This window comes from Phocoena sinus, chromosome 11, assembly GCF_008692025.1.
Source record: "Phocoena sinus isolate mPhoSin1 chromosome 11, mPhoSin1.pri, whole genome shotgun sequence".
NCBI classification, from domain to species: Eukaryota; Metazoa; Chordata; class Mammalia; order Artiodactyla; family Phocoenidae; genus Phocoena; species Phocoena sinus.
This window is the reverse complement of record NC_045773.1, coordinates 36,390,368-36,414,179: the sequence shown is the minus strand read 5'-3', so window position 1 is coordinate 36,414,179 and position 23,812 is coordinate 36,390,368. Positions and strand designations below refer to the sequence as shown.

Below are 23,812 nucleotides of genomic sequence, written 5' to 3'. Positions count from 1 at the left end.
GGTTGGCCTGAGGGGGAGAGGGTGCCTAGAGATGCAAGAAGGTCTTGGGGTAAAGGAAGAGGGGAGAAGCCTGTGAAGGGCAAAGGGAGCTGCTCTCCCAGGGCCAGATGCTGGATGGGTGTGTCTGGAGCCTGGGACAGGGGAGGTGTGAGGGGATCTTTGGACAGGGCCGTGCTGGGCTGTGGCTAAACCAGGAGCCTCAGGGCAAATGAGAGGAATGAAGCTCCTCAGGTGCCCCTGGCACACCGGCTGTTGCCCTGCCAACCCTCAGATCAGGAATGTCACACCCGACCTGTTGTGAGGGTTAGGCCTGGAGTCTGGGACGGCTTACTCTGTGGGGTCCAGGGGTCTCACCAGCATGGCCTGCAGAGGAGGTGTCCCCAGCGGTGGATAGTGGGGAGGAGGGCTCTGTGCTGTCCGTGTCTGGGTTCATGTCCTGAGAGATGGTTGCTTCAGGGAGCTCTGCTGAGCTAGGATGTGGGATTTCTTTGGGAGCCAGCCCCTGTGCCCAGTCCCTCCTCAACCCATTTCTACCCCATAGCAGGGCCCCTGAGGCCCACTTACTTTCTCTCATCCTGGCCAGTCAGGAGCCTTCGGCCCTAAGGCTGCAGGACCGTTTCGGCCCAGCAGTATTGGGGATGGGGGAGGGGCTAGCCAGGTTCCCAGGCCTGCTTCTCCTCATTTTTCCCTTCGTGCCAGCAGAGTGGGGATCCTTGCCTGGAGGACCTATCACCATCAGGAAGGCTGTGGTGGATGGGAGGAGCCACCAAGGGGAGGGGAGGGTCTCTGCATTCACCTACCCCCAGCCAGATCTCAAAGACCAGCACCATGGCCCCTCAGCTGATGGGGGAGGGACTGCCCCCAACCAGACCTTTATCAAAAACCTGTACAGATGGGCCACCTGCCTGTCTCCCATCGGTTATGTCATACATAAATGGGGATTTATAGACCAGAGGCAGGGTCCTCCATGCATAGGCCTTACCACCTAGACTGCTGTTCCCAGGTCCCACAGCCCAACAGTTAGCAGCCGACCCCAGCCTGGGTCCGTGAGGACAGGACCTAATGGGGGGGGTCCGTGCAATGTAGTGGGGGGAAGGGTGCCCCACAGGCAGCAGACCTGCGGTTGGATCTTCACACTGGTTAGCTGAGTGATCTTAGACAAATTCCCTAGCCCCTTTGAGCGTCCGTTTCCCCACCAGTAACAGGATAATAAAAGTGCCTGCATTCATTCAGCCCACAAATCTGAAGTGAGCATCCATGCGTGAACCAGCCCGGCACCTTCCCTGCTCTCCCATAGCTGACATTCCAGCGGGGGACAGAAAATAAACTAGTGTCAGCTGGTGGCCAGTGCTACGAGGAGGTGAAGGCTGGAGACCTTTGACCTGAGGCTGAACCTTGTGGTGAGTCCTGTGAGGATCTGGGGTAACGGCAGCACCCAGGGAGCTCGCTCTGTGGTTATGGAGTAGAAAAGCCTGTGGTGGAACAGAGTTGGGGCTGTGGAGAGCAGGCAACCAGGTCAGAGAGGCTGGCCCGCTGTGGAGAGGGATGCGGGGCACAGGGGGCAAGCCTCAGGGCTGAGTGGAGAATGGATTGGGAAGGGAGGGCTACTGGCAGCAAGGAGGCCTCTCTGGGCGAGAAGGGCGACGCGGGGACACGTGGGGGATGGGGATCCTGGGCAGTGGAGGCCGAGCAGGGCAGGTGAGGGGGAGCAGCCTGATGACTGTCCACTTAGCAGGGAGTCGGAGGCCTGCACGTGCCCTCAGCAGCTGGAAAGGTAGAGGCAGATGGACCTGATTCAGAGGCTGCCCTCTCCCCCAGGCACCAGAACCCCCCAGAGTTTCTGAATGAAACATGCTGGGCTTGCAGGTACTTGGGGTTGGGGAGTTGTTTGCATCTGCTCCTGAGTGTGCTTCACAACCTCTGAAACACCCCAGGCTTGTGGCTAATGGTGGGCTTGGAGGCTGACGCCAGGAGGAGGGTCCTGGGCCAGGAAGCCCCAAGCTGGGCCCAGGCGTCCATGCAGGGGTCAGTGGCCAGCACCTTCCCTTCCGCCTGCAGGCTGCTGATACGCAGGAGGAAATCCTGGCGGGTTCCTGTGGGGGTGAGCTGGCGGGGCCTCCCGGCTGCTTTTAAAGCGCCCGCCCTCCCTGTCTTGCCTGCCCGCCCTGTGCCTGCTTCCTAGAGCTCATTCTCCACGCCGGCTGCCCCAGTTCTGTCCTGGACAGCGTGCCCGCCAGCCACCACCAGCCATGGCAGGGCCTCGGGACCACCTCCTGCTCTGCCTCCTGGTCCTCTGTCTGGCAGCCTTCAGCTTCATCGGGGGGCAGAAGGTGAGTGTGAGCCGGTCGTGGGGGACATGACATCCGGGCCCTCCCAGCCAGTGGCAGGAGGAGGGAGGGAGTGCTCATGGATCAGGCACGGGGCTGGGGACACACATGGCAGCTGATTCTTGTCTGACCTTCTCTGAGCTGGACAGGGGGCTGGGCTCTTGTGCCCACCTCCCCAGGCTGAGGTCTGTGTCTCGCTGCTTGGGGTGGCAGGGATGTGTCAGCCTGCACCTGTGTCCGGCTAGCCAGCCGGGGGGTGTGGGCAGCCGTCCCAGGTCTCCCCAGCCTGAGGGTAGGGTATACAGAGCGAGGCCCATCCCCCTGCCCGGACTGAGGCCCGGTGTCTCTGTGGCCCTGGATTGGGGATGGGAGATGTGATCACCCGAACCCTCGCAGGGCTGACAAACTGAGAGGCTCATGTGGACCATGTGTAGGCATGCTGGGTGTGTGTGCATGTGTGTGTGCCCAGAGGCAGAATGAGGTCTACTCACCCCCAGTCCCTCTGGGCAAACAGCAGCCAACAATAAGGCCCTCAAGCCTAAGAGCTGCTGTTCAAGTGCACAGCCCTGGGCACACCCAGCATCATCCCCTCAAGCCATCCCAGCCCCTGAGCAGTGGGCCCTGTTATTCTCCGCTTGAGGAAGCCAAAACCCAAGGATGATAGAGACAAGTTGGTCCAACTTCAGAGCCACGCTCCAGACCGCCATCTGCGGTTCCCCCTCTGGCCATGAGGGAGGAGCCGACGGTCCCAGTGTGTGGCTGTCAGGTCCACGTGCACAAGCCCCCTTTGGGATGCCTGTCTGCAGATCCACCCAAGCCCCATAGTAGGGACATTTTCCCAACTGGAGTTTCTGTAAGAGCCTCCCACCCTAGGCCTGGAGACAGAGTCACCTGGCTGGGGCCTGCCTCCAGGTGAAGGACCCTCTCCTGTGAGGCCAAGTTCTCTTGGGGCAGCTGCTAGTGTCCCCAAATCACTAACAGGCAGACTGAGGTCCCGAGAGGAAAAGGACTTGCCCAGGATCCCACTGCCAGGCAGAGCCAGGACAGAGACCCAGGCCCTGTGCTACCCTGGGGCTTGCTCTCATCGGCCTTGTGGTCTGGTGAGGGGCCTCACCAGCTTCAGGGCCAAGTCAGGGTTGGGAACGGGCAGATCTGAGGTTGAAAAAGTGACAGTGATGGTGGAAGAGCCAAGGGTTTCAGGCTGTGCTTCAGGTGGTTCCTGCTCCCTCCCTGCCTCAGTTTCCCCATGTGTACAATGCAAGGGAATTTCGAAGGCCATCTCCTTATGTTCTTGTGACAGGGGTCTATGAGGGGCCTCAGCCTGGGAGTTTTTACTTGTCACAGACCACCTCTAAGTCTGCCTTCTGGGGCTGGGGCTCAGACCTCCTGGGCCAGGGAAGAGGGCCCTGGGGGTTCTTGTCAGGGACGCAGCGACGCTGGCCTCTCACTCACCCTCAGTCCCTCAGCACTACCGGCACCTTGTGTAGCACGAGATCCACTGTAAACATTAGGAAACCGAGGCTCTAAGGGGAGGGGATGACTTCTGGGTCACATAGCTAGTGAGGAGCAGAACTCAAACACAGGAAGGTTCAGGCAGTAGAGGCAGAGAAGGCTTCCTGGAGGACGGGGCTTAGCACCTGTCTATTCAAGTCTTTCACAAGTGCCTCCTCTGCTAGGTGTATGCTGGTGCAGGTGAAGCCTGTGGTCTCAAGCTGGGGTTTGAAGGGAGAGGAGCATTGATCTTGGGCAGGGGGAAGTAGTTTGGGAGGTCCCTTCCCATCTGAGGGAGTTTGGGTTCTGGGCCCTGGACCCCAGCTTGGGGGAACTTCTTCCACCTTCTCACAACAGGCTAACACCTCGTGTCTCCTCAACTTCCCCAGCAGTGTCTCTATGGGATGCAGACATTGCAAAATCAGTTCTGGATTAGGACAGGGAGGGGAGCAGCACCCGCCTGGCTCAGACGGGTCCCGAGGTGCCCTAGGGAAGAAGGGAATCTGATTCAGCACTCGGCTGGAATCCAGCCTCACTCCACCCAACGGGACCAGTGGCGAGATTGTCGGCTGGGGCTGATGCTCCTTCCACGCCACCAGGCAGAGGGGGCCTGCATGCCCACTTCCGGTGAGGTCCCAGAGAGAAGTGTGACTTGTCCGCTGGTTTATCCATCCAGCACACAGTTACAGATGCAACAGCTCGTGAATGAGTGTCCACCCCACCACCAGCCACAAGGCTCCAGCTTCCTCCCGTGCTTGTGACTCACCCCCCACTTGACAGGACCGCCCCCTCTGCCCAAGAGTGAGGACAGTGCTCTCTCACTGCCCCTGAGCCCTTATCCAGGGCTGCTCTGAGAACTGGTCCCTGGGCCATTGCGCTGATGCTGGCAGCTGTGTCTGGCTGGCCAGGTGGCCCTCAGGGGAGCCCACCACCTGCAGAGCCTTTGCCCTGAGCCAGCAGCTGCCTGGCCCTGAAATTACCCAACTTCCTAGTCGCTCCCTGGCTCAGCAAAGACCGAGCCTCAGGCTGGGGAATGAGACCACAACATCCAGCCCCACAGCTCGGGCTGAGGCCGCCTGCATCAACTTCCCTCTTTGCAGACCACAGAGGCAGGAGCGGAAAAGGCCAAATCACAGCAGCTGGGAGAGGCCCTGAGACCTTCATGTACACCAGAAAGTACTGAGGCACTATTTCTCCTTTTCTCTGGCTTTGAGAGCCACACATCGGTGATGTGTTCTAGGAAAGAGATGTTCTGGGTTTACTCCCTTTTGGAGCACATTGTGTTCAGCACTTTTTTTTTTCTTTTTTTTTAACATCTTTATTGGGGTATAATTGCTTTACAAGGGTGTGTTAGTTTCTGCTTTATAACAAAGTGAATCAGTTATACATTTCAGCACTTTTTAAGATGAGAACTTCTCAGCTTCTCTAGGCCATGCCCCCCCAAGCCCCTGAAAGCTCTCCTCATCAAAATGCACTTTGCTGTGGTCTTTTCTCCCATTGACAACCAAGAGTTTAGCTTCCATTTCTCCAGGGCCAGTGCTGTAGGTTATTGGGACTTTGTTGCCATAATGGTAGCCCCACTGATGGTGGATTTGGGGGAGGTGTGACAGGCCAGCGAGTGGACTGCAGGCCCAGGGCTTTCTTGGCTCTCAGGTGACCATCTCTTCTCCTGCCCCCACCTCTGTTCTCCATGCAGCAGCCAGAGGGCCCATTTAAAACATAAACGAGTCCTGGGTCTGCTCTGGACTCTACCTCCCCTCACTGGCCTGGCCTGGCCTGGCCCCAGCCCCTCTCCAGCCTCCTCTCTGCCTGTCTCTGTGTGTCTCTGCCTCATCACACATGGCCGTTTGCTTCTTCCCACTTCGTGACTTTTGCCTCTCCTGTCCCCTCTGCTAGGAGCAGTGACCCTGACCAATTTTCATGCATCCTTCAGGTCCCAACTCAATTGTCACCTCCCCAGGAAGCCACCTGGGCCTCCAGCCTGGGTCTTCTCAGTTCTCTCACTCCCAGCACTGCCCATCCAGTGATGGGCAGTGGACCCCTGGGTCCCGGCTGGTGTGTGGGGCTGTGGGCCAGGCCTGGACCAGGGCTCAGGGAATGTGACTGCTTGGCCCAAACTCAGACCCCCTCCCACACGCCTGCTCACACGGGCTGGCCTCGGGCATGGGTCTGGCTGCTGGGTCTCTGACCGCAGGGCACCGAGAGGGCCCTGGGCTGGCCGAGGGGGTCATTTGGGAGTGAGGTGGGGACGTGCTCAGAGCAGAGTGACAACTGGAGGTCCAGCCCCATGGCGCATGGCTGAAGCTCTCATCCTGCCTGTGCCCAGGGGATGGAGGATGGCGTCAACCGTGTTCTCCTCCCCAACAGTGTCAGCCTGTCATTTAGTGTTTATGTTTAAATGAAAGGGTGAATGAGCACTAGCTTGAGAGTCTAGGTTAAAGTTCCTGGGTGGCTACAGGCGAGGGCCACCCTTCTGGGGTTCAGCTTCCTCCTTTGAATCACCCAGGGTGGAACAAGAGGGCCACAGAACGCAGAGACCCTGAGGCTTCTGGGAGTGCCTCCAGGCCCCCGGGCAGAGGCAGAGGTGTGTGGCTGTGGACATAGAGACACACTGTGGCAGGGACAGCCTGTGACAGGCCGGTTTCCCCCACACTCAGGGCCTTCCCTGTTCTCACTGCCTCCCCAATGAACAGGTGGGAAACCAGGGCCTGGAGAGGGGTGCTAGGCCTCGCTGTGATCAAGGGTCAGGGCTGTGTGCAGGGTTCAGGTCCCTCACTCCAAACCCTCCCCCATGCCCAGGTACAGTCCAGACGCTGCGACATGAAGACCAGGTTTGTCACTCACATACCCTGCACCCCGTGCCCTGCCATCAAGAAGCGGGTGTGTCCCTCGGGCTGGCTTCGGGAGTTCCCGGAGAAGATCTCACAGGACTGCCGGTGCGGACCCCCACTCCACCCTTGCTTGCTTCCAGGGGTATCCTGTGGGATGGCAGGGGACCAGGAGGGCCTGGCAGGCCTGGGGAGTGAGGGCAGGGACTCATTCATCCACATGTCTGTTGGCCCCTCCATTGGGACAGAGATAAGCAGGGAGGAAGGAGTAAGAATGCAGGGGAAGTGCTGTTTATTGAGCATCTACTATGGACCAGGCCCTGTGTTCAGCTCAGGGCCAGGCGAGAAGGGGTCTGGGGACCAAGAGTAACAGAACCCAGTGTGGGGAGGCTGGGCTGGAGGCTGCTGGGGGAGCCCCTCCCATCACCCTGCCCATCCTTGGTCCCCAGGTACGAGGTCCAGCTGGGGGACTCTTTGTTGTCTGTGAGCGGCTGCAGCATGGAGTGCTCGAAGGATGTGGTGCAGAAGGCCTGCTGCCCTGGCTACTGGGGGTCCCAGTGCTATGGTATGGGGGAGGGTCCCAGCCTTGCTCCTCATGCCTCAACCCGCCTGCCTTCCCCTTCAACTGGCTCATTTAACGGACAGCTGGGCCTCTTGGCTCTGGCTGCCCCAGGGGAGGGACCAAGTCTGGGGCTGCCCAGAGCTGCTGGGGTCAGGTAAATTGAGAGTTCTTGGGGCAGAGCTGAGTTCTGGGGGGGGCTGGTCCACAGAGTGCCCTGGGGGTGCTGAGACCCCATGCAACAGCCACGGGACCTGCCTGGATGGCATAGACAGGAACGGGACCTGCGTGTGCCAGGTAAGGGCCCGGTGGGGCTGGGGTGGGGGGCAGTGGAGGGGCTGCACTGACTTGGTGCCTCCTTCTGCCAGGAAAACTTCAGTGGCTCAGCCTGCCAGGAGTGTAGGGACCCCAACCGCTTCGGCCCTGACTGCCAGTCAGGTGAGTGCTGGCCAGGCAGGGGGCGGGGCCGATGTCCACTTGGGGGCCAGTGGGGACCTGGTCCCTACAGCCAGCCCCTACGAGACTCCCTCCCAGCTGCTCAGCCTCACACATCCCTTATAGGAACATGAGCTTTGCTTTATTACACCTCTAGCCCCTGCACATGTTGTTCTTGAAGGCCTCCTCTAGGAAGCCTTCCTTGAACCTCCTAGCTAGCACAGGTGCCTGCCCTGGGCTCCCACCACCCCTCTGGTCCTGCACCACAATTCTGTATTTTTGAGGTTGTGCCTGTTGGAGCTGAGTTCTGGAGATGCAGAGGGCAGGGACTCGACGTCCCTGTGTGCCCCTGGCTGAGGCTGGGGTCCCACCTGTCTGTGTGTATCCCTCCCAGTCTGCAGCTGTGTGCATGGCGTGTGCCGCCATGGGCCACTCGGGGATGGAAGCTGCCTGTGCTTTGCTGGATTCACTGGACCCCACTGTGACCAAGGTGAGCAGCTGCTGGGGTAGCCAGTCTTTAGTGGCCAGAGCAGGAAAGGCTGACTGGGTGAAGGATGGGGCCTGAGCCTCAGCAGGACCTCTGCCTGCAGCCTCTTTCGGGGGAGGGGGTGTCATCTGAAACCTTCACTGCCCAGAGGCCCAGAGAGGATGGGGCCCTGGTCAGGGTCACACAGCAAATTTGGCATAGCATCTTCGCTCCTGTGTTCCTTCCCAACCTGGGACTTTGAGCTGCTGTGATAACTCTCCTTTCTCCACTCAGAGCTCCCGGTCTGCCAGGCCCTGAACTGTCCTCAGAACTCCCAGTGCTCTGCAGAGACCCCTACCTGCAGCTGCCTGCCTGGCCACACCCAGCAGGGCGGCGAATGCCTAGGTAAGTCTGGGATCTAGAGGCTAGGAGCCCCAGCTCAGGGTGAGCATCCTTTTAAACCAGCAAGTACGATCTGGCCTTTTACAGGGAGGGAGAACTCTCCCTGAGGGAGGGAAATAGGGCCTGTCCCCAAGGTCTAGATCAGCCTGTTCACCCCATCCCTGGGCCAACCTGGATAGAGGCTATGGAGGAGATGGGCCTCCTGGGTGCTCGTCTCACTTGGGCTCTTTCCACTGCCCCGGCAGCCCCTGACCCCTGCCAGCCGTCACCCTGCTCCCCAGTTGCCCAGTGCTCTGTGAGCCCCAGGGGGCAGGCACAGTGTCGCTGCCCTGAAAACTACCATGGGGACGGAACGGTATGTCTGCCCCAGGATCCATGCACCACCAACAACGGCGGCTGCCCCAGCAACTCCACCTTATGTCTGTACAAGAGGCCAGGCCAGGTGAGCTGGGGCCCTGGGCTGGGCCTGCCCTGCGGTCCCCCAGCTCGCATGGGCTGCGGGACAATCGCGGGCCTCCTAGGAGCCTAAGCTGCCCCATTTGTTAAATGGGAAGAGAATGACAGCCCGCTTCTGGGCTGGTGGCTGTGAGGACCCAGCAGAGCTCTGTGGGTGTGGCAGATGCCACAGTTCTCACGGATGTGGTGTCGCCCTCCCTCCCCTCCCCGGTGGGCTAGGCTTCCTGCTCATGTAAGCCAGGCCTGGTCAGCACCAACCGCAATGCCTCCGCGGGCTGCTTTGCCTACTGCTTCCCCTACTCCTGTGACCGGTCAGCCACCTGCCAGGTGACCCCTGATGGAAAGACCAGGTGAGCACAGGCACCTTGGGCTGGGCACCAGGGCCAGAGCAGAGAGGGTGGGCTTGGCAGGGGCAAGTTTGTGCCCGTGTGTACCTCAAGGGCTCTCTGGGGTTGGTGGGTGAGGGCCAGGAGGGGGACCTGGCCACGCCCCCGCCCTGACCAGTTCTACCCATGTCCCCAGCTGTGTGTGCAAGGACGGTGAGGTGGGAGATGGGCGTGCCTGCTACGGACACCTGCTCCACGAGGTGCAGAAGGCTAGCCAGACGAGCATGACGTTACTGCGGCTGAGAGTCGCCTTTGCCATGCTGGGTGTGTGACCCCCGCCACTCGCCTGAGACCCCGCCCCTTGCACCCAGCATCCTTGGCAGACTCTCCAGAGATGCCTTATTTCTCTGCCCAAGAGCTGTGGAAGCAGAGAATGGACTGTGGTGGGGTGCATGATGGAGGTGGGAGCTACCCCCCCAGATCCTGATGTCCCCATTTACCCTAGATCTAGTCCCAACGCCGCCCCCCCCCCCCCACCTCAACTCTCCAAAACCCAGGACTGATGGCTGAGGGCCTCCCAGACCCATTCTGATACACCCTCTCCTGCCCCCAGACCAGGGCTGCCGGGAGATCCTCAGCACATCGGGCCCATTCACCGTACTGGCACCGTCCATATCCTCTAGGACCATGAACGTGAGCCCCTGCCTATTGAGGAGTGGGCCTCCTCCCTGGACCCTGCCCTAGGCTTCAGGGCCCTGAGAGTGTCCCCAGTGCACACTCTAGGGGTCTGAGGCCTGGGAGGCCTCCTGTCCCCTCGTTGCTTGGGCAATGGTCCCTGAAGAGGACTGCCTGCCCTGCCCTGGGCCCACTCGGCACCCCTGTCCCCTTGTGCCCACAGGCATCCCTTGCCCAGCAGCTCTGCAGACAGCACATCATCGCAGGGCAGCACATGCTGGAGGAGTCAGGGACCCAGCCTACACGCAGGTGGTGGACGCTGGCTGGACAGGAGATCACCATCACTTTCGGCCGCTTCAGGGTAAGCAGGGACCTCAGCCCGGGGACCAGAGGAGTCATAGGTGGGAAACAGCCCGGGAAAAGGTGTGGAGGTGGGACAGAGCCTCAGGACAAGGGGTGGGTGTTTGGAGTCTGAGCCAGAGGTCTCATGTCTCAGCAGAAATACACCTACAAGTACAAAGACCAGCCCCAGCAGACATTCACCATCCACAAGGCCAACTACCCAGCAGCCAATGGCATCTTCCACGTGGTCACTGCCCTGCGGTGGCAGCCCCCACCAGAGCTCCCAGAGGACCCCAAGGTAAGCTAGTGCCTTCCCCTCCCCCCACCCTGTGCCCCTGCGTGGCCTCTGACCCGCACTGAGTTCAGAGAGGGGGGCGGGGCAGTTCTGGGCAGGGCTGGAGCAGAGCTCCATCCCCTCTGGGGCCCTCATGCTCATCCCTTCCTACAGAGGACAATCGGCCAGATCCTTGCCTCCACTGAGGCCTTCACCCGGTTTGAAACCATCCTGGAGGTGAGTCTGGGCAAAAGGTCCTCTCCCATCTGATCTTTTGTCCCAGGACCCCTCACTACCCAGAATCTGCCCCACAGCGATCTGGGCTTCTGGAGTAGGACGGGCCTTGGCCCACACCCCAATCCTGGAACCTGCCCGGCAGAATCCTGAGGCTCTGTGGTAGCATGAACCCATTGCCAATGTCACCCACTTACTTTTGGTGGGTGTTCCCTGCAGACCAAGGGCAGCAGGGCCCAGGCAGGATTTAGAGGTAAGGGTTGGCCACAGAACCCCCTGAGACTTCTTCTCACCGCCACAGAACTGTGGGCTGCCCTCCTTCCTGGATGGCCCTGGGCCCTTCACAGTCTTTGCCCCCAGCAATGAGGCAGTGGATGGCTTGCGGGACGGCCGCCTGGTCTACCTCTTCACAGCGGTAAGCTTGTCGGGGAGAAGGGGCCAGGGATATAGGCTCAGAGCCTCTAGCAGCCAAGCCCTCTCGTTCCTGCCAGGGTCTCTCCAAACTGCAGGAGCTGGTGAGGTACCATGTCTATAGCCACGGCCAGGTGAGAGGTCCTCTGGGAGGGTGGCTGGCTTACACCTGCCAATGGGCTGTCAGAGGGTTTGTCTGCAGATTCCGGTCTTCCGGGGGGCCCCTTCTCCCCTCCCCGCCCATCTGGACTCTACAGGACAGAGGAGAGCCTGGGGACCAAGGTGGTAGCTGCGAGTCACCTGGGCAGGACTGGGTGTGGCCCCAAGTTGTGGCTAGTGCCTGGCCTAAGGCCACTCTCTTCTCCACCCCAGCTGACTGTTGAGAAGCTCATCTCCAAGGGCCGGGTCCTCACCATGGCAAATCAGGTCCTGGCTGTGAATATCTCGGAGGAGGTGAGCTCCATGAGCACCAGGGATGGACCGGTGGAGGGGCTGGTGATGACCAGCCAGGTGTCAAGCCTCTTTTGGACCTGGCTTCGTGCTCCGAGCCCTGCGGTGGGCATGCCCTGGTGGAGGGTCATATGGGAGCAGGCACAGATCAAATCCCTCTCCTGGGGCCCAACAAGCTGGGAGGGCTCCAAAGAGGAGGAGGGTGAGCACATGGGCAGGGGGAGGGGCTCCACGTGACAGAAACCATGTGGGTCAGGGTGCAGAGGCTGGAGCGGTTCTGCCAGAGCAAGAGATGTTGCCAGGGAGCGGGTGAAGAGGTGGCTGGCAGGCTGGGCTTCTGACGGTGTGCTGAGTGCAGGGGTGGGGACTGGGCCAAGGATGCATGCTGGGCTCCGCCACAGGGGCGCATCCTGCTGGGACCTGAGGGGGTACCCCTACGGAGAGTGGACGTGCTGGCTGCCAACGGCGTCATCCACATGCTGGAAGGCATCCTGCTGCCCCCGACCATCCTGCCCATCCTGCCCAAGCTCTGCAACGAAGAGCAGCACAAGGTCGTGGCGGTAAGCGCAAGGGACCCCAGCGCTGCTTGGGTCGGGGTCGTCTTCCAAGTTCTCCTCAAATGAGTGGGTGGCTTTGGGGCTCGAGCACAGGCCCCAGTTTTCACCTGGACGCCCCACACCCAGCCCTCAGCAGTCCTCCTGATGGTCCCTTTGCCGTCATTCACGCATCTACAGCCCTATTCCCAGCCTCCCTGCCCAAATCTGTGATGCTCTCACACTGAGGTCTCCCGCTGCGGGGCCTTTGCCCTTGCTCTTCCCTCTGCCTGGAACACCATCCTCTGGCCCTCCTGTGGTGACTCTCATACCTCAGGCCTTGGCTGAGTGCCTCTTTCTTAGGGTTTGCTAAATAAACCATGACTAACCCTTCTCCCTTCCTCCCCCTACCCTGCCTAGGGCTCCTGTGTGGACTGCCAAGCCCTGAACACCAGCATGTGCCCCCCCAACAGCGTGAAGCTGGTGAGCATCCCTTGGCCCAGCTCTCAGGGCTGACTCCTGAGTGCCCCGTGAGGTTTCTGCCCTGGGTCAGGGTGGGGAAGTGGGGCTGGGAGGCTCAGCTGGACCTGGAGGCTCAGCCCCACTGACAGGGGAGGTGCCGGGCCCAGGGGGCCAAGGTCCCTTGACCAGGGCTGCCTGGTGAAGGGGGCCGGCCCAAGACCCCTGCCTGCTGACCAGCCTGGCACGGCCTACCCAGGACATCTCCCCTGAGGAGTGTGTCTACATCCATGACCCTACTGGGCTGAACGTCCTGAAGAAGGGCTGCGCCCACTACTGCAATCAGACCATCCTGGTGAGCCTGGGCATGGGGCACTTGCTCCCTAGGGATCTGGGACACTTGCTTCTCCTCTGAAGCCCCCAGGCTGGGGCTGGGTGGTCTGCCATCCTCAGAGAGCTGTGCTGCATCCTAATGGTGGAAAAGGTGTCACAGAGGGGCCTCGCCCACCCGCTTGCCCTAGACATGGCACCAGGGAGCAGAAGCAACCTGGGCCAGGGGGTTGACGTGGCTCCTGACGGACCCTCAGATGTGTTCTCTCTTACAGAAACCTGGCTGCTGCAAAGGGTTTTTTGGGCCTGACTGTGTGCAGTGTCCTGGGGGCTTCTCCAACCCCTGCTATGGCAAAGGCAACGTGAGTCCCCTCCTGCCCTGGAGTGAGGGGTGGGGGAGATAGGGGCTCCTTTCTGAGTTGGCTGGTGACTGGCTGTATGTCTGAGCAAAGCCTGCCTCTCTCTGGTATTGGGTTCTTCGCATCGAGGCAGTGGAAGTTGGACCAAATTATGTTTATTTTAATTAGAATCAATTAATTAGATTGTTACATCTATTTTCATAAGGGCTATTTGTCAATAGTTTTTTTTGTGTGTTGTATTTTTGCCATTTTGTAATATCATGATTGCTTTAGCACCTGGCTGTGGAGGAGCACAGGAGTTATGTGTTTCTAGGTTAAGCAGAAGTCACCCATGAAGCTTCCAGGGCCAGGTGCCTTTTAGGGGCTAGTTCTTTGGCAGCATCAGTGAGTTGGAAGGTCTCTTCCAGCAGGAGGTCTTCTAGGGGGAGCAGGAGCTCACAGCCTGTGGAGAGAAGGGATGTTAGGGAAGAGAATGTGGACAATCCCCTCTCCGTGACTGCTCTTGCCTCCTGCCCACCCCCAGTGCAGTGATGGGGTCCAGGGCAGTGGGGCCTGCCTCTGCTTCCCAGACTACAAGGGCATCGCCTGCCACATCTGCTCCAACCCAAACAAGCATGGAGACCAGTGCCGGCAAGGTGGGTGATCCTGGCCTAGGCCACCTGCCAGGGAGAAAAAGGGTCACTTGGAAGTGGGACTGGGGACTCCCAAGAAGGGAAATAGAACCTCAGGAAGAAGGGTTCAGTCCAGAGGTTATGGAGAAGGTTTTGGAAACACAAGAGTAGATGTCTCTTTTACCCATGCCTGGAAGAGAGCCACAGTTTAATCTAAAGCATGCAAGATTTAGGTCAGACATACAGAAGAACTTTCCGATGGTGGTGTTGGGAGCAGGGCAGCTAGAATAGGGTGACTGAAAGCAATGAATGCCCCCCTCTCATTTCTTCCTCCCTCCCGAGTCTGGGATGACCTGATTTTGACCCTGCAGTCAAATCTATTCTGGCTGCCCCATTCCCAGCATTGCCCAACTGCATCCTGGCTCCCAGCCAGCCCTGCCTCAGCCTCAGTTTCCCTGCTCCATCTCCTCCCTGCAGACTGCGGCTGTGTCCACGGTCTATGTGACAACCGTCCAGGCAGTGGGGGGGTGTGCCAGCGTGGCACATGTGCCCCAGGCTTCAGTGGCCGCTTCTGCAACGAGTCCACAGGGAACTGTGGGCCCACAGAACAGGCCCAGCAGTGCCACCCGCATGCCCGCTGCGTTAACCAGGGGGATGTTGCCAGGTGAGGACGTGCGCTTCCTCTCTGCTGCGTCTGTGACTGCACTTGTCAGTTTGCTCACAGCTTTCAGAGGCTTACTGGAGGCTCCTCATTCACCATCTCCCACCCCCAGGTGTCTCTGTCTCGATGGCTTTGAGGGTGACGGCTTCTCCTGCACACCCAGCAACCCCTGCTCTCGCCCAGACCGTGGCGGATGCTCGGAGAATGTGAGTCTGGCCCTTTCCTTGAAGTCCTGACCCACGGGCTCGAGGTGGGACTCCCTTGCCCTCAGCCTGCCACCCTGCAGCCCTGAGTCATTTATCTGTGGCTCTCACAGGCTGAGTGTGTCCCTGGGGCCCCAGGCACCCACCACTGCACGTGCCACAAGGGCTGGAGTGGGGACGGTCGTGTCTGCGTGGCCATCGACGAGTGTGAGCTGGATGTACGAGGCGGCTGCCATGCTGACGCCCTCTGCAGCTATGTGGGACCCGGGCAGGTGAGGCTTGGCCGGCCTCGAGAGAGCAGGGTGGGGGTCTCCATCCTGGGGGACTCTTCCCCCTAGCCCATCTTACTCTAGCAGTGTCTAAGAACTCAAGCTCAGGGTCTCAAACCTCAGACGCAAATGAGAATCTAGTTCTGAAATGTTGAGTTGTACAATCTGGAAGCAGTGGACGGGTGCTGGAAGCAATGCGAAGGTTGCAGTAGTTTTAAAGGAAGGCGTGTTCGAGTGCCGGTCCAAGGCAGCATTTTTTCCAAGTCAGAAGACTGTGGCTCCTGTGTCTCAGGGATGAGGACTCTCATAACCGAGAACCAATGAGTTCTCTGCTCTTACGGGCCACTGGGGCCATTGCCTTCTGACAGTTAGCTGATTCACCCACTCACTGGTTTCCCACATGTCACCAGGCACTTGTTACATGCTAGTTGCTGTTCTAGATTTAGGAATTCAGTATTGAGCAAAGCAAGAAGAGACAGCTGCCCAAAGTGAGTGACATCCCCAAGTTTTTAGACTCATGGAAATCCAGCTCTTGGAGTTTTGGAGTCTCAGACTCCAGTCACAGGATCTCAGAATCTGGAATCTTCCACGTGAAGCACGTCAGGCCTGGTGAGCCGGAGGACTGGCTGGCATTGAAGAATCTAATATGCAAGTTGGGAGGCCAGACCTGGCTGCTTCAGGGTCAGCCTCTGTGTGGCCCAGGCTTATGCAGGGATCCATGGGGCTCCCTGACTCCTGCCCCATGATTATCTGGACCACCAGCCGTGGGACCTCAGCAGTGACACTCAGATGGGCCTGAGAGCTGGAGCTGCGAACTCCATCAGGAGCTTTAAAGTTCAGAACTGAGGGTGGAATAAGCAGTTGCAGATGCCCCCATCGTGCAAAGAAGGGCAGCTGAGATCCGGAGAGTCTCACTAGTCACTCACCTGAGGTGTGGACAAGCCCAAGGACACTGGCATTTAGCGGGAAGGATCAGAGCAGCCAAGCAGAGTGGCGGGGTTGGAGGGGGATCCGAGTGGCCGTCCCTGGGGCTGGTCTTGGTAAAGCCTGCCCACTCATCACACACTGCAGACATCAACAGCCTGGCTGGGCCCAGGCCTGAGAGCAGAGAGGCCCCGAGGCTCCTGGATGCCCCCCTGCCAATGCCGTCACTTCCTCAGATTCTTCCTGAGAGCCAGTCTCCCCTCAGGGCCTCAACCTCTGCATCTAGAACATGGACCTCCAAGGGTGGGGCTGGGAAAAGCTTCTCTGGGGTCTAAGCAGACCACCCCAGGGGAGAGTGCCCATCGGGAGCTGAGCTGTGGAGGAGGAAAGGGTTTCATGCTTCTGGTGAGATGAGGCTCTCTGCTCCCCAACCTCTCCAGAGCCAGTGCACCTGCAAGCTGGGATTCGCGGGGGACGGCTACGTGTGCAGTCCCATTGACCCCTGCCGGGCAGGCAACGGTGGCTGCCATGACCTGGTGAGGGGGTGAGGGGCTCCAGGCCCGGGGGAGGCTTCAGGGGTAGGCCTTGGCCGCAGCAGTGTCCCTGTCTCTGGTCAGGATTGGGATCTTTCTCAACCTGAAGTCCAAACCCTGTCACCTGCTTGCCCACGGAACAGAGCTTTCACCCTCCTTATAAAGATCCCAGCCCCTGCCCTCACCACCCTTGTCCTGTGCTCCCAGCGCCACACCTTCAGCCTGGCTAGCTCCTCCTGCCCTCAGCTCAGGCCTCGCCTGGAGGTCCGGGGCCTCCCTGATGCTCCCACAGCCCTGGACTTCCCTGACCCATCTGCCAGGATGGGTTGGGGTAGCTCACGTCACATGCTCACTGGCTTGGAGAGCAGGGCCAGGCACACCAAAGGAGCGGCTTGAATACAGACTGGATAGAGGGAGAGACAGATGGTAGGGATGCGTAGCTGGACAGGAGGACAGCAGGAGGATGGGCCAGAGTGAGCGGAGAGATGGAGGGTGCGTGCTGTCCAGCTTGCCCTATGGGTGCTGAGTCTCTCTGCCCTCCAACCCCAGGCCACCTGCCGGGCAGTGGGAGGAGGTCAGCGGGTCTGCACATGCCCCCCTGGCTACGGGGGTGATGGCTTCAGCTGCTACGGAGACATCTTGCAGGTGAGTGGTTTCCTGTGCTCGGGGAGGAGTCCTCTTGTGTAATCCGGGGGTGGGGCCGCACTCAGGGTCATGGAGGGAGGGGGCTCAAGTCTATCCCTAGACTGGTGACTTCAGCTTTTTCCCTCCCCTCAGGAGCTGGAGGCAAATGCCCACTTCTCCATCTTCTACCAGTGGATCAAGGTAGGATTGGATGGAATGCTGGGCTTGGGGACTCAGATCCAGGAGGCCACATAACAGCTCTAAGAGCTGGAGGTGGGGGGCAGGCCTGGAGGCTGGGGGAAGTGATCTCAAGGTGGTGGCTGCCTTCATCACTCCTCCTGTCCCCCCCCCCCCCACCCCGACACCATGTGCACAGGGGGCTGGCATCACTCTTCCTGCTGACAGCCGAGTCACAGCCCTGGTGCCCTCGGAGTCTGCCATCCGTAGGCTGAGCCCTGAGGACCAGGCCTTCTGGCTGCAGCCGAGGATGCTACCGCAACTGGTCAGGTGGGCTGCCACGTCTGGGCTCTGGGAGGGGGCTTTTGTGTGAGACACAGCCCCTCCCCAGAGGTCCTCAACCTGGCATGTGTCCACACTTTGGGGTGGAGCCCAGTTCCAGGGGTCTCTGTAGGTTACACTAACCCGGTTCCATGGCCCCCGTGAACTGTGCCCTCTCAGGGCCCATTTTCTCCAGGGCGCCCTGTCTGAGGAGGAGCTGGCCCGGCTGGACGGGCAGAGTGTAGCCACCCTGAGCCCCACCGCACGCTGGGAGATTCACAACATCAGTGGGGTACGTGGTGAACTTTGGGCAGAAGAGGGGACCATACAGGGAAGGGGGGGCCTCGAGTGGCTATAGGCTTCCCAGCCCAGGGTCCCCGGCGATACGACTGGGTCCCCTTGCTAGGCCCAGGGCTGAGCTCAGAGGATGTGCTCAGAACACATTTGCTGCTGGGTGGTGTCTTTGGGCCATAGTGACGGCCCTGCCAGGGCTTATCTATCTGTTCATCTTTGTCTGCGTGTGCACACCTGGCCCCCTCATGTATGTGCCCTAGTGAGGGTCTGTGTGCCCATCTGGTAGGTCCTGAGTCTGAGGGTGTCCAGGCCAGGTTAGGTGCCTTGTGCCCAGCAGCCTCTCTGTTGGTGCTACACGCACTCTTAAGTGTCTACCTGTCTACCCTGAGCTCTGCCTGCTGCCTTCCAGAGGGTCTGGGTGCAGAATGCCAGCATGGACGTGGCTGACCTCCTTGCCACCAATGGTGTCCTACATGTCCTCAGTCAGGTATGGCTGGAGGGGGTGTGTGTGCAGGGAACCTTCTAGTCATACCAAGAGGCAAGGATGTACTGACCAGCTCTCATGCTCCGTGCCAGGTCTTACTGCCTCCGAGAGGGGATGTGCTGGGGGGGCAGGGGTTGCTGCAGCAGCTGGACTCAGTGCCTGCCTTCCGTCTCTTCCGGGAGCTGCTGCAGGTAAGGGCAGCAGGAGTGGGGAGTCCTGGATGGGGGCACCCTCCCCCAGGGTCAGGACTGAGGGCAAGAAGGCCCACCGCTGATGCCTGCACCCACCCCTAGCGCCACAGGCTGGTACCCCAGATTGAGGCTGCCACCGCCTACACCATCTTCGTGCCAACCAACCACTCTCTGGAGGCCCAGGCCAACAGCAGTGGCCTGGTGAGATCACCGGGACAGGGGCCACTGAGGGGGGTGGGTGAGCCTCCCATCCCACGACAAGGACACAGCGGGCGGGACGCACCGTCCCGGGCGCTCTGGAGTCCTGGAGCCCCTGAGCCTCTCCTTCTCCCTCCAGGACTTGGACGTAGTGCGACACCATGTGATCCTGGGGGAGGCGCTTTCCACAGAGGCCCTGCGCAGGGGCGGACACCGCAACTCCCTCCTGGGCCCCACGCACTGGCTTGTCTTCTACAACCATAGCGGCCAGGTTGGTGGTGGGGTGGGGGAAGCACAGGAGGCCCTGCCCTGGGCACCCTGCTCTTGAACACCCCTTTTCTTTGGAGTTCCCCCACCTGGGCACCTCAGCCTCTGGTCCAGAGACTTCCCATCCTGGGAGACCCCCAGTCCACAGAGCTACCCCAGCCCTGGAGCGCCTCCCTGGCCTGCAGCCCCTGAGGGGAGGGTGGGGATGGGGTGGGGGGTGTTCAGCCTCCTGCCCTAACCCCCAGCCCGAGGTGAACCACGTGCCGCTGGAAGGCCCTGTGCTGGAGGCCCCTGGCCGCTCACTGTTTGGCCTGTCCGGGGTCCTGACGGTGGGCTCAAGCCGCTGCCTGCACAGCCACGCAGAGGCCCTGCGGGTAAGAGGCTGGGGCCTGGGGAGTGCAGAGGGGCAGTCAAGAGCCGGAGGCTCTGGCTGGCCTGGCCGGCGGGAGGGACACTTGGTCAGGGGTGGGAGAGCTGTTAGCCCGCCCCAGAGGAGGGAAGGTGGGTTTGGAGCCCCCGCCTCGGGACTGCCTGACACTCTGCCCTCCTTCCCTTCAGGAGAAATGTGTAAATTGCACCCGGAAATTCCGCTGCACTCAAGGCTACCAGCTGGAGGTGAGGCAGGGCCCAGCACATTCCGACCCTGCTTCACCTGCTCTCACTGTGCCCAAGGTGTCCGAGCTCCCCGGGCCCAGCTCTGCTCACCCAGGCATGGGAACCTGGAGCAGCGTGGGCCGCTTGGCTCTCCTGCCAGAGGCCAGGAGGCCTGGGTCCAGGTCTGCCCAGAGGAGGCCTCACTCAGACTGGCAACCTGAGGCCAGTGACCCTCGGGCTGCCAGTCCTGCCTACCTTCTCCTCCTCAGGTCTTATCTGTCGTGGTCCTTCCTTGACCCTTTTGCTATCCTGCTTACCTGTCTCACCCACTGACACCTGCAATCTGTCTGTCTCCCCATTCACTGCCTTGCCCCTACCTAAGCCACTGCCTGAGTCCTCCTGCTTGTCCCTATTTCCAGGACACCCCCAAGAAGAGCTGTGTCTACCGGTCTGGCTACTCCTTCTCCCGGGGCTGTTCTTACACGTGTGCCAAGAAGATCCAGGTTTGCCCTGAAGCAACCCCCAGCCCCAAGCCTTTGACCAGAGAGGAGGAGGTGGGAGTGGGGGCCCAGGGCAGGAGCCTGGGATTAGGCTTCAAAGGCAGAGGCAGGGCTAGGACTATGACGAAGCCAGGGAAGCAAAGGCCTGGCGGAAGGGGGAGACAGGTCTGAGGTCAGAGGGGCCAGTGTTTGTCTCTGTAGCTTTGCCTCCAGGGAGTGGGGTTGGGGAGAGAGAGAAAGGGGCTCAGCCTAGAACTGACACCAGCAACCAAGCCCTGGGGGCAGCAAAGGGGCGGGCTCTGCCCCTCTCCGTGGAGTCCGGTGTGGCCTTTCCGTCCTTGAGTCCGTTTCCTCACCCCTGCCATGGAGAGGCTTGTAGAAGGCAGTCTCCATTTCTCTGGGTCTGACAGAGGGTCCGTTTCCTCTGTGGCTCTGTGGCCCCAAGATGCCCTTCCCCCGACCCCCGCCGTTTCCCTGCCCCCTGACGTCTGTCCTGGCCTGTGCCGGGCCTCTCCTTGTGCCCCCTCCCACAGGTGCCTGACTGCTGCCCTGGCTTCTTCGGCACACTGTGTGAGCCGTGCCCGGGGGGTCTGGGTGGTGTGTGCTCGGGCCACGGGCAGTGTCAGGACAGGCTCCTGGGCAGTGGGGAGTGCCGCTGCCATGAGGGCTTCCACGGAACGGCCTGTGAGATGTGTGAGCTGGGCCGCTACGGGCCCAACTGCACTGGAGGTGAGGCCCGGGGGCGGGCAGGAATGGTGGGAAAGCCGGCCAAGGACAGCGGTCATGGAGACGCCGCAGCAGGGACAGAACAGGCACTGGGTAACTTCTGTCCTGCCTCGTTCCGCTCCCAGTGTGTGACTGTGCCCACGGGCTGTGCCAGGAGGGGCTCCGAGGGGACGGAAGCTGTGTCTGTAACGTGGGTTGGCAGGGCCTCCGCTGTGACCAGAGTGAGGAGTGGCCCCAAGGGGGAGAGGCGGGTGACTCCTGGGGAGGCGGTTCCTGGGTCAGCATGATCAGAACCATCCTCCTACCCCCTAGAAATCACTGGCCCTCAGTGCCCACAGAAGTGTGACCCCAATGCCAAGTGAGTGAGCTCAGCCTGGGGCAGGTGGGCAAGTTGGCGGGGGGGGTGGCTAGGGTCAGGGGAGGGGCTGGGCAGACATAGACTAAGCTGTTGCCATCCCTCCCAGCTGCGTCCAGGACTTGGCTGCAGCCCCTGCCTGTGTCTGTGCCGCGGGGTACTCGGGCGACGGCATCTACTGTGCAGGTCCAGGCACACCAATGCCCCGAGGCATTTGGGGGTGGATTTCCCCACAGAGCCCTTTCCATGCCCTTTAGGTCCAGTCTCTATCCCTGTCATCTCTTGGGTCTTACCCCTCCCTCCGACCTTTTCCTTTCTCTCATGCCCTCCTCCCCTGTCCCCACTCTGTCCCATGCCCACTGCTCACAACTCTGGGATCATCTACCCCTAGTGGTGGACCCTTGTGCCCATGACCATGGGGGCTGCTCCCCCCACGCCAACTGCACCAATGTGGCACCTGGTCAGCGGACATGCACCTGCCTGGATGGCTACACGGGTGATGGGCAGCTGTGCCAGGGTGAGGCTGGGGTCCGCCACCAGGGGTCTGGCTTCAGTGGCATGAGTGAGACTAGGAAGGGCTGAGGGGCACACACAGGTGTGAGCCTGAGGGTGCTGAGAGAGTAGGGGATGAGCACCTCAACAGATGAATGGAGGGGCCGCCTAGGGCCAGCCCTCATCCCAATGTCTTTTCCCCCAGAAGTTAATGGCTGTCTCATCCACCACGGGGGCTGCCACATGCACGCCGAATGTATCCCCACCGGCCCCCAGCAGGTCAGCACAACAGAGCTGGACACTGGGGCTGTGCCATTCCCTCATAGGGTGTGGCCCTCCTCAGACCAGGCCCAGGGAGGGGTGCTCCTTCTGTCCAGGGCGCTGGCCCACTCTAGGGTACCAGCAGCCCCACTGATTAGGATTTGGGACAGGTCTCCTGCAGCTGCCGCGAGGGTTACAGTGGGGACGGCATCCGGACTTGTGTGCTCCTGGACCCCTGCTCCCAGGTCAGGCCCCCAAGTCGCACCCAGTTCCACAGGGGGAGGGGACTGGGGCGGGAACCAGCCTTCCTCACCCCCAGCAGGGTCCTGAGTTCTTCTGAAGGGTGAGCCACCTGCGCTCTGACTGAGGGGTCAAGGTCAAGTCAGACTGATTAGTAGGAAACAGGGCCTTGGGTGTTGGCCAGGGAACTTCATGGCCCCTTCCCCAGAGCTGGTTGGGGCAGCAGTCCTGGGAGTCACTGATGCCTCTCTTTTCTGTCCCTGCCTCAGAACAATGGAGGCTGCAGCCCCTATGCTGTGTGCAAAAGCACAGGGGATGGCCAGAGGATGTGTACCTGCGATGCAGTCCACACTGTGGGTGATGGCTTCACCTGCCGTGCCCGAGTCGGCCTGGTAATGATGCCCAAGTAGGACCCCTGACCGAGCCTTGGCAATGCCCCCCATGGGCCTGACCCGTGATATTGGTTAAGACCCCAAATTTGATCCTGATCCTGGCCCTGACCAGGACTTGAGCCTGACCCCTGACTCCACCTAGGCATGACCGAGTTATGATCCATGAAACCAATCCTGATCCCAGCACAGACCACCCTGGCTTTCCTTTCCTCATCTCTACCCTGGCCAGACCTTGGGCTCTAGGTGCTGGGGCAGGCACCAGCCCTGAATGGAGGCCAACCACAATCTGAGCTGATCCTTGTCTCCCCTGATCCAGGAGCTCCTTCGGGACAAGCATGCCTCATTCTTCAGCCTCCATCTCCTGGTGAGTAACCAGCTGGCCTGCACATCCTTGGTCCAGCTTGGGCCTCTCTGACCTGCAAATCCCACCTGTCTCTGGGCCATGATATTCTCATTTGGTCAGAGGGCAGGCTGGTTTGGTTTCTGAGTCTGTGTCTCTCCCAGAAAATCAGTGGAAACCTCGAGTTGGTCCCAGGTTGCCCTTCTTCCACCCAAGCTGTTTCCCTCTCCCCCCAGGAATACAAGGAGCTCAAGGGGGATGGGCCTTTCACAATCTTTGTGCCGCATGCAGACCTAATGACCAACCTGTCGCAGGTAACTCAGCCCCTGGAGCAAGGCTGGGGATTCTGGGGGGTGGGCGCTGCCTGGGCAGAGGTGGAAGTCAGGGCACCCTTGTGCCCTCATGACTCCCACTCCAGGATGAGCTGGCCCGGATTCGTGCCAATCGCCAGCTTGTGTTCCGCTATCACGTGGCTGGTTGCCGGCAGCTGCGAAGCCAAGAGCTGCTAGAGGAGGGCTATGCCACCACACTCTCCGGGCACCCGCTGCGCTTCAGTGAGAGGGAGGTGAGCCCAGGTCCTGGTCCCCGACATGGACTGTCCACAGACCAAGGACTCAGCTGCTTTCAAGGCCCGCACCTATGCTCTGTCCCCATGCTTTTAAGACCCTCTCACCTTCCCAGGGCCAGGGCGGCTTTAATGAGAGGGAGATGAGTCTGTTCCCGGACCCCACCTACTACCCGGGGCCAGTCCTGGGCTCAGGACTTCTGAGCTTGGCCCTGTGTCTGCACGGCTCCCAC

General features: G+C 60.5%; 1 protein-coding gene across 11 annotated transcripts in view; it reads left to right on the top strand.

The window, feature by feature from the left end:
* The first annotated feature begins 1,255 nt into the window (after positions 1 to 1,255).
* Positions 1,256 to 23,812, top strand: part of STAB1 (stabilin 1) — a 27,854-nt gene continuing 5,297 nt past the window's right edge. For 2 of the 11 annotated variants that reach the window (XM_032647761.1, XM_032647760.1), the window contains exons 1-50: positions 1,265 to 1,400; positions 1,733 to 1,866; positions 2,183 to 2,330; positions 6,618 to 6,754; positions 7,096 to 7,211; positions 7,417 to 7,502; positions 7,574 to 7,643; positions 8,035 to 8,130; positions 8,401 to 8,511; positions 8,754 to 8,950; positions 9,184 to 9,314; positions 9,487 to 9,614; positions 9,904 to 9,983; positions 10,189 to 10,326; positions 10,462 to 10,605; positions 10,756 to 10,818; positions 11,117 to 11,230; positions 11,307 to 11,360; positions 11,599 to 11,679; positions 12,078 to 12,236; positions 12,630 to 12,692; positions 12,928 to 13,023; positions 13,274 to 13,360; positions 13,881 to 13,992; positions 14,446 to 14,632; positions 14,742 to 14,835; positions 14,946 to 15,104; positions 16,466 to 16,561; positions 17,108 to 17,203; positions 17,336 to 17,383; positions 17,559 to 17,689; positions 17,861 to 17,972; positions 18,384 to 18,461; positions 18,551 to 18,649; positions 18,752 to 18,850; positions 18,987 to 19,118; positions 19,360 to 19,488; positions 19,673 to 19,729; positions 20,128 to 20,211; positions 20,742 to 20,937; positions 21,060 to 21,155; positions 21,247 to 21,292; positions 21,399 to 21,475; positions 21,681 to 21,806; positions 21,987 to 22,060; positions 22,213 to 22,287; positions 22,552 to 22,674; positions 22,991 to 23,038; positions 23,251 to 23,328; positions 23,433 to 23,579. In XM_032647761.1, the coding sequence (XP_032503652.1) occupies positions 2,250 to 2,330; positions 6,618 to 6,754; positions 7,096 to 7,211; positions 7,417 to 7,502; positions 7,574 to 7,643; positions 8,035 to 8,130; positions 8,401 to 8,511; positions 8,754 to 8,950; positions 9,184 to 9,314; positions 9,487 to 9,614; positions 9,904 to 9,983; positions 10,189 to 10,326; positions 10,462 to 10,605; positions 10,756 to 10,818; positions 11,117 to 11,230; positions 11,307 to 11,360; positions 11,599 to 11,679; positions 12,078 to 12,236; positions 12,630 to 12,692; positions 12,928 to 13,023; positions 13,274 to 13,360; positions 13,881 to 13,992; positions 14,446 to 14,632; positions 14,742 to 14,835; positions 14,946 to 15,104; positions 16,466 to 16,561; positions 17,108 to 17,203; positions 17,336 to 17,383; positions 17,559 to 17,689; positions 17,861 to 17,972; positions 18,384 to 18,461; positions 18,551 to 18,649; positions 18,752 to 18,850; positions 18,987 to 19,118; positions 19,360 to 19,488; positions 19,673 to 19,729; positions 20,128 to 20,211; positions 20,742 to 20,937; positions 21,060 to 21,155; positions 21,247 to 21,292; positions 21,399 to 21,475; positions 21,681 to 21,806; positions 21,987 to 22,060; positions 22,213 to 22,287; positions 22,552 to 22,674; positions 22,991 to 23,038; positions 23,251 to 23,328; positions 23,433 to 23,579 (5,031 nt within the window). In that variant the 5' untranslated portion in view covers positions 1,265 to 1,400; positions 1,733 to 1,866; positions 2,183 to 2,249. Of the gene's footprint in view, positions 1,401 to 1,732; positions 1,867 to 2,182; positions 2,331 to 6,617; positions 6,755 to 7,095; positions 7,212 to 7,416; positions 7,503 to 7,573; positions 7,644 to 8,034; positions 8,131 to 8,400; positions 8,512 to 8,753; positions 8,951 to 9,183; positions 9,315 to 9,486; positions 9,615 to 9,903; positions 9,984 to 10,188; positions 10,327 to 10,461; positions 10,606 to 10,755; positions 10,819 to 11,116; positions 11,231 to 11,306; positions 11,361 to 11,598; positions 11,680 to 12,077; positions 12,237 to 12,629; positions 12,693 to 12,927; positions 13,024 to 13,273; positions 13,361 to 13,880; positions 13,993 to 14,445; positions 14,633 to 14,741; positions 14,836 to 14,945; positions 15,105 to 16,465; positions 16,562 to 17,107; positions 17,204 to 17,335; positions 17,384 to 17,558; positions 17,690 to 17,860; positions 17,973 to 18,383; positions 18,462 to 18,550; positions 18,650 to 18,751; positions 18,851 to 18,986; positions 19,119 to 19,359; positions 19,489 to 19,672; positions 19,730 to 20,127; positions 20,212 to 20,741; positions 20,938 to 21,059; positions 21,156 to 21,246; positions 21,293 to 21,398; positions 21,476 to 21,680; positions 21,807 to 21,986; positions 22,061 to 22,212; positions 22,288 to 22,551; positions 22,675 to 22,990; positions 23,039 to 23,250; positions 23,329 to 23,432; positions 23,580 to 23,812 lie in introns of all 11 variants that reach the window. The other 9 variants (XM_032647767.1, XM_032647757.1, XM_032647766.1 and 6 more) reach the window with 9 other exon arrangements.